Source organism: Battus philenor, unplaced genomic scaffold, assembly GCF_028537555.1.
Source record: "Battus philenor isolate CCGP_79_NKW_IND1 unplaced genomic scaffold, ilBatPhil1.0.hap1 SCAF_10, whole genome shotgun sequence".
In the NCBI taxonomy this organism is placed as follows: domain Eukaryota; kingdom Metazoa; phylum Arthropoda; class Insecta; order Lepidoptera; family Papilionidae; genus Battus; species Battus philenor.
Genome location: NW_027181662.1, coordinates 7,852,552 through 7,869,471, shown reverse-complemented (window position 1 = coordinate 7,869,471; position 16,920 = coordinate 7,852,552). Strand labels below are relative to the sequence as shown.

General features: G+C 31.6%; 1 protein-coding gene across 1 annotated transcript in view; it reads left to right on the top strand.

Annotated features, from left to right (window-relative positions):
- Positions 1-279: 279 nt before the first annotated feature.
- The window catches only part of LOC137926913 (lachesin-like), a 42,206-nt gene continuing 25,565 nt past the window's right edge, over positions 280-16,920 (top strand). The window contains exons 1-4 of the mRNA XM_068770656.1: positions 280-348; positions 2,588-2,708; positions 12,864-12,991; positions 13,143-13,328. Coding sequence (XP_068626757.1) covers positions 280-348; positions 2,588-2,708; positions 12,864-12,991; positions 13,143-13,328 — 504 coding nt within the window. The remainder of the gene's footprint in view (positions 349-2,587; positions 2,709-12,863; positions 12,992-13,142; positions 13,329-16,920) is intronic.

Genomic DNA, 16,920 nt, shown 5'->3' with positions numbered 1-16,920 from the left:
ATGGACACAATTTCTAAACTTCCTAAAAATACATAGGGATGTGCAGAAATAAATAAAAAAGTCGATTTAAAAAGAGTCTGCGCATATTTGTATTGATATAAAAATTGTTTGGAACGAAAATTTTGAATACATTTTATTTTTCATCGTTTCACTTTAGTCGATTGTGTAATTATAATAAAGTTATTCTGAAATAACATTAAAGATTATTTTTACTTGATCTGATATGGTGAAAGTTTTAAAAAAATTATAAAATACTAACAATATTATAAAAATACCGCCATGGGTGAAGACGAAGGCGTCCAGTGTGCTTGTGATGATAATACGGTGTACCTTATAAGAATACTCAAGGTCACCCAAAGAACAACGGAGAGAGTTTTGCTCGAAGTTTCGCTGCGAGAGAATCAGGAATGAGGAGAAAGATTCTGGAGAGGCGACCACGAGCCGGTAGACGCGGCGTGGGTGCGTTACCCATAGGTAGACGATGACATAGTTAAGATTGTTAGAAGTCGTTGGATGCTGAAAGCGCAACATCGGTTTTCGAGGCGATTTTTTGGAGAGACCTAAGCATTGTAATGAAACTAAATCTGTCATGAACGTAGTACAGGATTATGTAGATTATAATCTAAATTGATGAGTAGAATTGGATTGAATTAGAAATATTTAGTGCCGAATAAGCTGCCGCGCTTATCCATTTAGTTTTATTATAAGAACAGAGTCTTTAAAATCCCCCGAGGCAATACAGTAAATCTCAATTTGTCGCAACTAAAACAGGTCACGGCAGAAGGCTATTACGCTTCCTAAATGCTGCCGAACTCTCTATAGAGCACTCTAATCCACTCCGAACGGGCTGGTGTCAAACGCAGGGTAGGGTTGTTTGTATTGTTTATTGTCGCGACGGTCGATCGTACGGCAAAGACGCCGTCGAGCAAAGCCGATCGGTACAGCTGGGAGCTGGGTTTACTAAACAATTACACTTCGCAATATTTTAGCAAAGTTTTTCTACAAAGATTAGTTCAGTTTGTACAGATGCTGTATTAATATAGTTATATTTTATAACGACACGAACAAGCGATTCAATTATTTTTTTATTATGTTAATTTACATTATGTGATTTTATTTCTAAATCGTGAGTTTTTTAAGTTTTAGATGTAAAATTAGAGAATAGTAATATGAATCTATTCGTTCCATAACGGTATATACTAGAGAAATCAATATTTCTCTTGTCGTTATAAATACACTTTATATATAAATTTGCGATTTTTATACAAAATACAAAGGCTTTCCCCAAGAATATCTATGGTGGGATAAACCATATTCGTCATGCTTGACAGGCGGGTTGACTATCGCAGTATGCTATTATGGTACGCAGAGAACGCTGCTGCCGATCTTGTAGAAACTTGTTTGTGAGCAGTGGCAACTCTATATGAAAAATGCGAACACAAGTGCGATTGTATCGCGGGAATCGAACCTACGACCTACTATCGTAAATCTCACTTCTCTATTGCTGGGCTATCACTGCTCCAGTTTAGTTTAGTATAAACTACAAGTCTAGGAATAAAAGGGTATAGCCGGTAATGAGCGTTTCTAAACCGGTCTTGAATTAAATAAAAATTAGACATGAAAAATGGCACAAGTCTCGGTTTATTTGTCGAGGATTTGTACATCACGTTTCAATATTAGATTAAAGGCGTATAAAACCGTGGAGCTATCGGAATGGAACACAACACTTCAAACAATTTAGCGGCAGAGCGGCAATCATTCCTGTTTTATCTCAGTTTGTTCACGCTACGCCGCGGAAACTGCTGTAATAAAAACTTGCCATATGTTTGTGCATACATATGGCGTTGATGCATTATGTAGCTAGCGACATCTTATGTGCAATATACAGTTCTTGATTCCAAGTTTCGAGACGATTCGCGATCTTTCTTTGTTAATTATAAAGAAATAGTGTTATTGATTTATATGTTTGTCGGTAGACGCGGTGTGGATAAGCTCCCCACTAGGTAGACAAACGACATAATTTAGGTCGCGGGAAGTCGCTGAATGTGGGCAGCGAGATCGGTCATAGTTGGAATCTATTAGAGGCCACCGATGCCGTGGTGATTATCAGCTGATATGTGACGATGAATGCAATTTCACTTGCACTGAGTAAATTTAAGTGTTCGTCAACCACAATCTTGGCACGTTATAAAAATAAACAAGAATAGGTCTGTTGCTCGTAACGAAATAGCGAAAATAACGTAAAACGATTCCTAACCAAAGAATTTAAAGAAATTGAGTTTTGCAAAATTTATAACCCATACTTCACCATAAAACCATGTTATAATTTTTATATATAATTATAATAATATTTTTTTTAAGTTTTTCTTCTTAAAATATCTTTTTAAAGTGTATTATAATTAAAATATTCTTTTTGGTTTTGTTTCAGATGCATTATTGAATCTACTGTGGAATTAATGACGATAATGAACTCTTAAAGAAATTTATTACATTATGTGTATATTGACACGTTTTCAATACATCGAGTATTTAATATAAAAAATAAATGCATCGCGTATATGATGAATGAAACGTAAATTTGGACTAGGCTGAAAGCCAGCGCACATCTACGAAGATGTTGGAATCATCGAGAAGGTATAGAGCAGTTTCAATGGAGGCCGGCGGTCTACCCCTTGTTTCGACTTTTGCATTACTAACTATCGTAGCAGGTAAGTAAAATTATATCTTGTATTTCTTGAACTAAATTTTTAATTTCATTTGATTAAGGAAAATTTAAATTAAAAAAAAAACTTTAACTTAAAGGTAAGGTTCGTTATAAATTATTAATTTAAATTGCTGTAACTGTTAGTCCGTTAAACGACTAACGTTGTCTGTATAAAAGAAATCAGATTCTGATTCTAAGTAAAAGAATTCTTGGATATCTATGCAGAACTAGGAGCGTTCAATTGTTTCATGACATTTTTATCTTCAGTAGCGATTTATCTCAGCCTAAACAGCGCTTTATTTACTGCCTTTAGCTTCTTCAATTTATTTTTTCGTTTTAAAAGTGTGGTGTTTGTTGCAATTTGACGAGTTTTTTTAAGTCCTTTAATTCTTCTTTATAAGTCTTTTTAGCTGTCATACTAATATTTAGTTTAAAATATTAATTTAGATTTTGCTTTGATTTTTTTGTTTCTGCTCAATATTGTGTAAACATTAGCTATGTAGTGGATTAGAAGGGTAGCCAACTATTGTAAGAAGCATCTCAACAGTAATACGATTCATAATATAGACAAATTGTGAAAAAAGAGTAAAGAATTAAGAAACGAAAACTTTATTATTAAAAATTAAAATTGATGTTATTAACCTTGAAGACAACTGAATGATTTTAATAGTAAAAGAACTGTTACCGAATAAAATTATTCAAATATTGCAATGTTTGAAAGCTACTTTAACTGAGTATATAAAAGTGAAATGTATTAAAGCTGAAAGTAAGTGAAGCGCGCCTTAGGTACGTTGATTTGATTGAAGTGAATGTGGTTTACGTGACTGAGTTTGACGTCAGTCACTTGGTAAAAACGGTAAGAAGAAAACGTTCTATTTTTCACTAGAGCTGAGTGAATATTTCTTTTTTACTATTATCTTAGATGTTATTGGGTTGTTGTTAAGTGTAAATCGATTTTAAGTATGACTAACGATTGAATATTTTGATCCTAAAACAAATGATTACGTTGTAAGAATAAAATACCAGAGATGTCTGATTGTTTAGAAGTTAAATAGTCCGGCTGATATAGGTTGGTCTTCATACCCAAAATATTTACTAATGAGGCATCAGTATGTTATTAATCTTAATTAAGTCTAAATTTAGTTTGTAGATATATTTTACTAATTTAGTTGATAAATAACCAAGAAAAGAAGATAAGATTACGTCTATTCTGTTAGTGTTTTAGATGTTAATGGGTTTTCATTATTTCAGTTATAGTAATGAAATATTTTACTTAAAGCTCTATTAAGGCGAAATTATGTTATAATAATACTGAACGTCTACCTAAAGAAAAGTCTTCGCAGGATCTATACAGAATTAAAATCATAACAAAATTCGTTAGCAAAACTCTATATTAATGTAACTCAAAGAGTGTGTTCAGAAAGTCCCACTGATAAATGTGTTTCGACACTAATGGTAACACAGATGAAAAGCTTAATATCATGTCCGGTATCTCTTGACAGCTCTTTGAAAGCATTAATTTTCTCTTCCTACCTCTGAATAAATTACGAGTGCTACTAAAATTTTCCATCAAAGTCACAGGCCCGCGTTTTGTAAAGCTTTGCCATATTCAAATGTAAATTTTGATGTTTTTTTATAAAACACTGTTTTTTATATTATTGAATGGATTTTATATGAAAAAATTAATAATAGAAACTGCCTAATAAATCTTAAATTAAATGGTCTTGCGGGTTATATATATTTAAAGCTGATATATTTTTTATTTTATTACTATTATATACTAATAACGTTTTTGGAGATATCTGACAATGAAACTTTGAAAACACATATCGACAACAACATATAGTTACCTATGGTCGAAGACCCTGTAGTCCCTTTTCAAGAAATAAAGTTGTTTATATGTTTAATGTTTTTATATTAATATAAAGTTTACATAAATCTATTACGCCGCCTGATAAACTTATATTATGTATTTATTTATATTTTCATCTACTTACAGTGACCACTTGCATTAGTTATGAGCAATATTCCTAAAGAGTTACTTTCACAATGTTATTAATACAGTGGTAGAACAACTCATTTCCACGTTTTATAATCCTATACAATGTCAAAGGTTTTTTTAAAAGAGTTGTTGAATAAATTTCTTAAATTAATGACACGGGAGTATATTGTAATACCGTACACATTTGCAGATAAAAGAGAAACAAATTATAGCTAAGGTAAAGATATATCAAGCTTATCTTTACTTGTAGTGCTAACCTTATGTACATCGCATTATTTGAGGAGACCGTTAAAAATCGGTTTACCCTTTGTAATCTCGAAGAGAATTCTAAGTCCAAAAACGATTTTAGTATTTTCAATTGTCTCACGTATCCAAGACGCTCGCAGTTAGAAATCCACATGAAGCGTTGGCTTAGCGGATTCCAAGCTTAATTGAAAACACTTTGTACAACCTTTTCTTTTAATTGTTTAGGGTTCACTCATCTCTGGATTTTGCCCACCTACATTTCCAAAATTTCATTATTGTCGCTTAATGAAAATGGTTTTATGTAAGCAAATAAAACGAACGTAAGATAAATAATACAGACGGAATGTTAATTGAAATAGACCGTAAAATTTGCTCTCGTGGATTACTACTAATCATAGAATTAATTGTATGGAAATTAGTGGACGTGTGCGCGGTGGATTTAATGCATTCTATCAGAATGTAATTATAGGCGTCGATGAGCGTGAAATACTGAATAATTGGAATACGTAATCGGATACAATCCCAACCAAAATACGAAATGCACGTAAATGATATACCCTGTTTTATTATGCTAATATTCTTTTATTCATGCAAATTAACTTTAATCATTTAACATTGTTCACAATTACATTTACACTAATAATAATTGAATAAAAGTTTTTTTTATTTTACCAATATTCTTTTAACACTTTGTATTTGAGACGATCAGTAGACGAACAAAGGAAACAATCATGGTCCAGCGAATTGATAAATTGAAGTGACAGTTGGCAGGCCACGAAGTCAAGTGACTTACATCTTTAATAGAAAATTTATGATTGACGGATAATAAGCGAAATAATACAATTAATATTATATAGAATATTAAAATTGGAACATTTAGTTAACTGAACATAAAAAATAAGAGATTAATAGTTCAGTCAACGGCAAGTTAATAGTAATGTTAAAATGTAATAAAATTAATTTATCTATAAATTTAAAGACTGTCACAATGTTAGATGTTTGTAAACGTGACCAAAAACCGCCATTTAATAGAAAAAATGTCGGAAAATCCTGGGTGCCGGACGCTTCCAACCGGTTCTATTAAAAATCTACGGAGGATGCCTATGACGAGCTGTGGGCGTCCGACGGATGATGATTATGATTTTTATATACGTAAAACAGTATTTCAATGTAGTAAATGTAAAAATAAATATCATGACTGTTAGATATTAACATTTTGATTTTATTATTCATATGAAGTTTGTAACATTCTGAAGTATCAATACAATTGATTAGCTATTTATCCTTCCCAACATCGGAAAATTGTTTTACCTGGCTTTAAATTTAAAGAATACAAATGTATTTTTAGAAAATAAGGTTTGTGTACCAAACAAAATATATACATTATTAAATTTAATATGACACAACTTTGTTGACGCATGCAGTTTCTCTCTACAAAGGCAATGACTTTCCTGCAAACGCTCAAATGTTTTGTTCCATTATTGTTTGGGAAATGCAGGCAGCGCTTTGGGAAATTATGTTAGCTCTAATGAAATCTCCTAACTAATAACAATGGGAACAACAACAGCTTTAATTTTTAGGTCTATGAACGTAACTGTATTCTTTTTAGGAATATAATTTGATTAAAAAAATATCAATAAAGAAATTAATTGTCCGGAACTATTAGCCAAGTAATATAAACATCCAATATCAAACGTAAATAATTTGGAGCTTTCTTTACTTTTATTTAAAAAAAATTGAATTATGAAGAAATAGTATTGTCCGTACAGTTGAAAGCTTCAATAAAATACAGAGTATTTATAGGTATCATTAAAGCTTTTGTGAACTAAAACCTTTAAAGCTTTTAAACCTATATCTAATCATCCTGTAAAAAAGTGATCACTCTGTAACTCTAATGGAATGTGACAGGCTAATAAGCTGCGTCAGATCTGTAGTAATCCGAATTTTGAAAAAGATGTTTGTTTTACGTAGATAGGTTGTATCATATATATAATGACTGTGCATGTGCTATAAATTCACTCCTATAAAGCTTTTAAAACTGTAATCAATTATTTTAGATGTAAGCAGTGCGATCTCGATCTATTCGAGTATGTCCTCAGCAAGGTATTTAAATTTAAGCCTTAAAACTTTTAATTAGGATATCCTGTAATTCTGACAGAATATCCTGAGGAATAAATAATCGTCTCTATATATTAAATATAAAAATCAATGTTATCTTTTCAAATAATTAATAAGAATTTAAAATCTCTTACTACCTGCAGTTTTTGTTTGATCACTTCCAGTTATAAGTGAAAACATGTTATTGTTTATCAACCTATTACTTTACAGTTAATTAGGTAGTTAAACAAAGACACGTAACTCGCAAGCAATCCATGGATTATCCGTCCGAGTACTGTATCGTCATAGAAAGAAATTCCAGAGATGATATTAGGGGATGACGTTCCGCGTAGCATGTTTATAGTGGTTCCTCTCTCTTCTTTGTTATATTTCTCTCTGTATCTCACCAAATTGAAACAAACCAATTGAAATAAACCGATTAATGCTGCTGTAGAAGCTGGTTTAAGAAATGAGTCCGTGGTTTCTTGTCAGGGCTAAAATGTTTTTTAAGTTTTAGAGAGATTTTACCGTTATAACTATCGTTGCTACTTACTCCATGTTGTAACAAATTCACGTCGTCTAGGTCGAAGAACTTGTTCATCTTACTTGTGTGGGCTTAAGTTATATTTGTTTCCTAAGAAATAATAAGTTCTGTAAGTACTATACGCTTCAATGTACTCGAAAATGGGAACAAGTCCGGTTTATTCTTTTCGAACATATATTGTTTCCCATACGTAATCATTATATGCAGCCAATCAGTAGCTGCTTACAGAATAGAATAGTGCTTCAGTTGTATTTTTAATTTTGAGGCTTTTTTTTACAAAATTCAATGAAGCACTTGAGCAGTACCAGTTAATAAAAATAAAAGGCAAAAAAATCAGTTGGCTGTCAACGTCACTCTAGATTGTAAAATGTCAAACTATTCTCAATTACGGCGTAATGTCACATTCCTGTCTCTGGTGTTTTCCGTTAGAAGCTCTCTTAGTTTGTACGAAAGCAATGCTCACAAATAATACTAAACAGATAGCATTACTTTGTTCCGTTGAGTAAACTTTAATCATGAATTTACTCATCACCGAGTTCATTGCCAAGATACACATGTCAACCGTCCAAACGATACTTATCTCTAGGCTATTGGTTCTCTCTACGCAACAACACATTTATCAGTGTAAAAATATTTCGCAGCATAGTTACTTTTAAATCAGTTTGAACCAACAACAAAAACAGTGCAAATAGAATCGAAAAAGTATTTGTATACTATATTATTTTGATTAGAAAATGAACGAGATCTTATCTAATCATGAGTTATTGTTACCCCTTTCTTTTTCTGAACAAATAGTTTTAAAAATATACACTGTGAAATTTGGGCAATAATCGTTTTAACTGCTTTATCCGGTCTAATTGGAGCTAAAATTCAACTGTTCTTTGGAATTAATTTATGCGAGATTTGAAATATCATTTAAATTAGCATCGCAATGTTGTGATTAGATTCGTGTTAATATTAATTAAATTATTGGACAATAAAATGCGCAAACTGTGGGCAACCTTTTTAGTAATATAAATGATGTAATAAAATCAATTTTAGATGGCAAGGTATGTGTTACAGACACAAAAAGTGAACGAGAGGGTATTTGTAATTTTTTATTTTTTCTACCTATTATTTGTATTACAATAATAGGAAAAATCCTACGCATTTTACAATTTAATTAGCGACATATTTTTATAAAGTTTATTTTCATTTAACTAAAGTATAGCGAGCAGTGGTACCCCAGCGGTATAGGACTGAGACTTGCGATCGTGGGTCGCGGTTTCGATTCCGGGGATCTATATCCTTACATATAATTCACACTTTGTGAATTAAATTTATAGGATAGCCGTTGCTCACAAACAAGTTTCCAGAGGATGTGCAGCAGTGTCCTAATAAATATTGCATAACCATGGCTGATTTTAAGGTGTAATTGACGATGTCATTGCGGTCGCGTGAAGTTGATGGATGCGGGCAGCTCAAGACAGGACATTGTGGCGATATTTTGGAGAGCTCAATGCCTTGGAGTAGGCGTCTATCAGTTGATATGATGATGACGACGATGATCAATATTGGATATACTGAAGAGTGAAGTAGTACGCGGAAAAAGTGATATGTTTTATATTTTGCAAAGAAATAATAGCTTGAGTATTTCGGCTTTATAACGAGAAGACATAGCTAGTGTAATTTAATTTATGATAAAATTTTATACGCTAATCATAATTATTAGGCACCGGTAATAACTGGATATACCAAAACATTACTGCTGAAGATGTCTTATTAATTTCTAATAAATTTAATTAGATTTTGTAATAAAATTCCGGAAAACTTTATTAAACTATGTTTTGGCAAATTAAATACATACATTCAAAATAAATTCAACTATTCAACAACATAAACATGTAGATATATTTTTTTATATAATATCCTTGGCAATGTAGTCCTTTAAGAACGCTTTTGTTTTCAGTGGAGCTAAAGACGTGTAGTCAATAAGAGTCCTGTGAAAAGTACCAATATTTCATAAAAATAATTTTATCTTTATCTTTAATTTTAATAAACTGTACTTGCATACAGAGCAAGATCCAAGGACAATGAAGTTAAGGAAATAAAGGTTAAAAAAAGGAAAAAAAAAGGTTAGGATTTTACGTGTCTATTGTGTTTTGGGTCCCTGGATAGCCGTTATCCAGATCTGCTTATTTCTGAACAAAGGTAATGAAATTTATTCAAAGAGACGTTATCGGAGATCGATGAACTAAGCTGTTATTCAAATTCGTAAAGCTAGGGCCGATTGATAAAATAATAAGTGACCAAAATTATTTATTATTCTGTTATTTTTGACTATAGACGTTAAGCTATAATTATCAGATTTCATTACTTTTGTATTAAAGAAAATGTAATCATTAGCAAAAAATCAGTGAAATATCTTATTAGATGAATTGAATAAAAATATACGGTTTCCTGAAATCCCCCACGGACCCATTAATCGTTTCGATGTCACAGTATGGCACATTTAGTGTGACCCTTTTTAAATGCCAACCTTTCTCGATTCACGTCCCTAATCGTGGAATACCGAATGCCGAATACCAAAACCGAATCACGGTTGTTCGTATAACGGTTGGACGGATTTAAATGGCAGATACTAATTGCCGTCTGTTCATTGTGAGGGACAAAACAAATGATGATTTGGGACATATCATTCATGTGAAGGTTAGTGTGTCTTATTAGCTAGTGTTTGTTTGTTAATATCATTTAAAAAGACCATAGAATAATAAATGACAGATTAATCTAGAAACTTCTAAGAGTTATATTTATAGCTTGTTGATTTCTTCTAAATTTAAACATTGTATTTAAACTTAACTATGCTCAATGTTTCGTTTAATTTTTGAAAAGATTAGGTACTTTTACCTTTACCAACCGTTGTATCTTCATCGACCTAATTTATTTAAACAAATCGGCTCGCAATTAAATAGGTTTATCATTTGACTTGTCGATAGGTGCTATAGTATTAAATCATATTAAAGGATGCAGTAACCCCTCTGATTTGGTAAAAGAATCGTGGCTTTTTACCTTCTGCAATACTTCAGCAAAGTTAAATTATAACTACACAACATTCAAGTGATGTGTATAAGAAATATGGTTTATTAAGTATATTTACCAAAATCTACAGTGTTAATAGTTATTATCACTTAATGTTAGGTTTGTACATTACCTCTTTTACAATAAACCTTTATAGTTTAATAGCTATGTTTTCTCTTTTTATACATGGTAATTTTTTACAAGTTTAAAATTCTCTTAATTAGGGAATGCAAAGACCGTTTGTTGTCAAATATTATAAGGTATACCAAATCACCAATTAGAAATAATAAATACCGTAATAAAAATATAGTAAGAAAAAGCGTTCTCGAAATTCGGGAAAAAATCTATCAAAAAAAAATTACTGTTTTCTATCTTTCCCTGCAGATTTGATATTGCTAGACGTTATTGATCCGTCGCATTACAATGGAAAATAATCAGATGATACATAATTTAGATCACTTTGTATAGGTTGTTGAATTAGACCTAAAATCTTTAAAGCAAACAAATCAGCTTCTATAAACATTTACCACTTTAAAGGCTTTACACATATAACCAATCACCCTGTATATTGTTCTGTCTGGAAGAAAAGTACACAGGACTTTGGTTAATAAATTGAAATCAATTATTGTACACGATTGCAGTAGCGTCAGCAATTTGACCATTTTTGTTTGTGCAAGCCTGACCCAATTTGAACCAATTTGAAAGGCCAATTTAGTCTCTATTTCTTTTATTTGTATTCCGTTACGTTGGAAATAAACCTGAGTCATTGAATCGTAAGCCTTTGGCCAGGGAATTCGAAAATTTACCAATTTTGTTAACACCTTTAAACGTATTAATTGTTTTTTATGAGTTTAGTAATTATAACTCCTTAATAAATAATTAAAACGTTAGCAGAATCTTAGGATATATTACAGTAGACTTGTTCTTGGTCAATTACTAGCAATAAATTTGCATGATTTAATGTGTAAAATCTATTGAGGTGTAACCTTCGTCAGTTTTTTTGTCGCGCAGTTTTTCCCAACACAAGTGTGATACTGGAATCGTGAGCAAAAATTGGCTTTTGGTTATCTTTTCTGTACCGTATTTCCTTTCTACATACACGACATGAACTCATCGGTTTAAATTAAATAAGAAACGATGCAAGAGTTGATTTATGTGACTTTTAGAATTATTTACTTTCTTTCATATTATGATCATTACTAGTGTTTGAGAAGAATACCAGAAGAGCTTAATTTGGTAGACAATAGAATCAGACTAAGCTCACGTATAAATAAATACAATCTGATCTAGGAAGAGCCTATTCGGACGTGAATTTACTATCATTTATTTCAGCTTATATATAGACGTCCACTACTATGCATAGGCCTCCACGAAAAATATCTATGGAGGAATATAATTTTTTCCGCCACACTTAGCAGGCGATCGCATTTTGGTACTATGTTAAGCAGAGAATGCTGCTGCCCATACTCTAGAAACTTGTTTGTGGGCACAAACAATCCCATGTAATTAATGCACAAAGTGTGGATTAATTACATCATCATCGAACCCGCGACTTATGATCGGAAGTCTTAGTCCTCTACCCCTGGGCTACTACTGATCACTGTTTGTGATCACTTTGATAATTCCCTTGATACAGTAGTAAAGCAATTTATTTTTAGGCTTTATTATAACTTAAAAATCCTTTACGTTATAGTATTTGTATATTACAATGACAAGACGTATACTTCTGTTTATCTTGGGACAAAATAATATGTTGTATTGTTTAATTGTGTAGTTCGTATTATATGTAATAATATATTTAATATTATCTACATAAATATTCATGACATATGCATTACAAGTAATATGTAATGTGTATGTACATCCATTTCCTAAGCCTTCTATCATTTGATGATCCGCTGCTCTGTATTTCTTTATTAATCAAGTCCGTTCCGTCCAATGTTTGTCAGACAGAAATCACCGTTAGCGACGATACTGCACTTTGTACTTCATCTTTTTGCGGAATAATTTGATTTCTTTTTATTTTCTATGCTGATGTGCAAAAAAAGGAAATAAATACAAATTATAACATTTCTACTTATTTTTTTTGCGAATCACATATGATTGTTATCTCCTATTTACGTACAACAAAAAGGAAATAAATTAATACGTGATAAATCGTCTCATTAAGAATTATTTAATGAATTTCAGTAAAGAGAATAATTTTATTACAGGTCAACTGCAAGGGTCGGGGTATAGCGAGCAGGAACCGGAATTTCTTTCGCCCCTAGAGAATTTGACCGTAGCTCAGGGAAGAGATGTACATTTCACCTGCACAGTTAATCATCTTGGTAGCTACAAGGTAAATAAAGGGATAAACATTTATTATTCCACAATCTTATATAAATTACTTTTGAATTGTAAATTGTACTTATTCAACCAGGATGCGCAAAAATGCAATTGATACTATTAAATTTAAGTTTTCAATACCTAATTGCAGTTTATTTTTACAGGTGGCTTGGATAAAGTCCGATACGAAAACGATCCTAGCAATCCATACTCATATGGTAACCCTCAACCCGCGATTATCTGTAACTCACAACGGTCACAACACTTGGAAGCTTTATATCAGCAATGTTGAGCCTAAGGATTCAGGCACTTATATGTGTCAAATTAACACGGACCCCATGATGAGCCAGGTAAGGGTTTCTTTATGTAAATATTATAATTGAAATATTTTCAAACAAGATTACAGATATTTTGTATGCATTTAATAATACAAACATCCATTAATGTGTGAAATAAAATACGCCAGAGAATATTTTTTACTACAATATTCTTAAGATGTATTATGATCTTAGCGATATTTCTTGAGTGAGTTAAAATTTAACTAATTTATTAACCACATAAAGAATGTAGAACTGAAATGGATTTACGAATAGATAATTTAAGAATAAGCTATCAGCCACAGTGAACATATAATTGACATTTAACATAGGTCCTTAAAAATATTTTAATTCTATCTCTCAGTGGAGAAAAAAAAACAGGGCGTTGTTACTATGTTAATTTTTATATTTCGCACATATAAGTATTACAGTGAAACGTCGGCTCTCAAATAAAGCTTTATTCGTAAGGTGACAGTCGCTGTGAGTGCTATAGATTTTTCTACAAAGTTGAATCAGTAAGAATGATCCGTAGATATATGAAAGCAATCAACACCTATAAAAGAATCGTACGTGAGCACAGCTGATAGCCAAGTGGCAGTGAGCAGGGCACATAGCCTGTAAAACAAACGGTAACTGAGGCCTTAAGTTTCCATAGTGGTGGCGCAGCGTAAAATGTTTACTCGCAAGGTGAAGAGATGACCTTATTAAGGTCATTGAAAAATGCTGTATCTAAACTGCTTACAATCGGTCCTTTTGGAGATCTTTGGGGGCGACCTATGTTTAGGGGACGTCCGACTATTGAAATGACGGTTATAGTGTGGTTCTTCACCAGTTTTATGATATGTGCATCCACTTATTTATGTATGTTACACCATCTCTGTGTCCATCAGGTTCTCATGTGGAATAGTATCCTCATAAACAGTTATGTTCACGAGCAGTATTATTTGGCGGTCGACGTAACCGTTACAGTGTTATTTTTCTTTAATAAATTATAATAATTCATAATAAACGTTTTAATGAGAAATACGAATAGACCATTAACCTTAGTAATATTTAATTGTGACAAATGAACAATTCAATTTAAGGCATTGTTACAGGTACATTAGTTATGGCGTAGTTCCGTTTAATTTGAACATCAATTGCTTATCAATAATGAACACAATTACAGTCAGTTTCCATCTGACTGGCTTGCAGACCGAGCGAGTATGGACGCTAATATTAAAATTTATGCAATCGATTACAATCGCTGTCCGACCTCGGATGTTACTGATAAAATTATTCTTTATGATTTTTAAAACTAACTAGATTCCTGATACATAAATATGTAATATGTTTCATACACATTTTGTCTTTAAGTAAAAACGCTGCAATTTTCTGTTGTAAATTTTGTTTTTGTATTTTAACGTTTCTTTTTAGGTCCGCGTACTTATAGGATACCATACCTATTTATTACCTTACACCCTTTACCTTATTTGACAGATATTTTTTTTATTAAAACGTTAAATGTAAAAAGCGTTTGAATCTTTCAGAACACAGCAAAAAGATACTAGACTTGCAATAAAGACTTCAATAGAATTCCATAAAGACGAATGAATTAAATTTGCAACGGCGCGAAAGAATGTTATTAAAAAAGTTACTCATTTACTTTCGAAATAACGTTACGAATATTACATAGTGAAATATTGAGTTTTTATTACGACAGCTTACTCGGCGGAGAAAATGTATGAAGTCTTATTACAGCATGCCATTCAACCTCAGATGTGACTGCGGGTGTAATTATAATTGGCAGCACTGACCTCACATTTATGTCTTTTTATAGTTTCGTAGTTATTATACTTGCCTATAAATATTTACAGAGATTTACCAGCGTAAATTGAGATTTATTTTTCGGTTGTGCTTTTGATCTCGGATATACTTAAATTTTATATACATTCAGATATACAAGTATTATAAACATTTTGTGTGAAGAGTGGAGAAAGGGGAGCCATTTCTCCTATCTCCATAATTTATACAAAATTTATCATCATCTGGATCAACATGGTGAATACATGGAATGTTGTAAAGTTACATCTCTCTACCCTTACTGGCTAAAGATAAAAATATTATATCTCTGTATTACATATCTCTCGATCTATCATCTGTTTGTTATCCTTGTTCTTCTTTTTATAGAAGTTGCTTGTATTATGAGACTGTAAACGTTAAAAAACTAATAGCATTTATATAAGGTAAAGATTATAAAGAAAATATTTCTTAGTAGATTCAAGTTTGTTAAGCACAGGCCCTGCCAAAAAGCCTATTACTCTATTTCAAGCTATGTTCATGATAACGATGTTTGGAAATGAATTGTTCTAATTTTTACGAAATAATTTTTTTAAAACATTTATCAAAAATAATTACAAACCTATAGATCATTGTAATGATCCTTTGACTTGAAAATCAGCAATTGTGAACGCGAAAATATTGTTTAATTGTATACCACAAGTCAAAGTGAATGGACAAATATCTTTTTAAATACCAAAAAAATAAAACTAGATACTTACGCTTAATTACAATAAAGATAAAAAGCACAATTACTTTTAATAAAACAATGTTTTCTTTGAAATGAAGCAGTAGTAATTATTGATCGTAGAAATGGTTAATTAAGCGGATAAGTTATCAAGCTTGCCAAGCAATAGCGTCCAAACTCGAACAGGGTCGCAGATCGGGAAGAATACTGTAAATAATAAATTAATATTTATTATTTAATGAATAAATCTATTTTTAATTAATTAAAATTTAATGAGTATAATTACCTTTCTACGTCAGGTACACAACTTTTTGTGTAAAGCAAAAACTACAACAAACTTGTAGGGAAATATCGACGTTTTTCCCGTATCATTGTCTTTTGTCCTCTAGCGGTATCTCTTGTCCAAGTTTTTTTATTGCTTTCAGTTATACTTATAAACCATAGAGCGATCGTATGCATAAGTTTATTTATGTTTTAGACACGTCTTACTTTAAAAATAATTTTTAATTTTCTATGCCAAGTAACAAAGCAAAACACATTTTCTCTTTTGTGGTTAAAATTCCAGAAACAAAAGTTACACACGAATGCAAATGAAAAGTTTGTTTAGAAGTCTTTGCGAATGAGCTGAAGCATCAAGCGCAAGAACTTGGAACTTTTTAAAACCCTGAAGTTTTATTGTATCCGCTGTTACGCAAACAAGCTACGAGTTAGACACTCTCTGGTGAACTTAAAAACTTCCACTGGGAGAACTCAAATACGATATAATTTAATTACGATGTTAAAAGATATGAATTTCTTTCTTTAGTACTTTTTAAGTAATTTTTTCAATTACTTCGTTCTCTTAATGAAACTGTTTCTACAGTAGTTACATCATATTTTCACTTCAATTAATCTATTTGATATCGTAATTTTTATTTCTGATATGATCAGACATAGTGTACACGTTATTATTGAAGCTGATCCGAACAAATCCGAATAAAATCTTCATAAATTATTTCTTTTTCTAATTAGCTGCAGCTCAGCGATAGAGGACTGAGACTTGTGATTGTAGTTTGCGGGTACGATTCCCGGGATACAACCTTATATAATTCACTCTTTATAAATTAATTATATATAGAT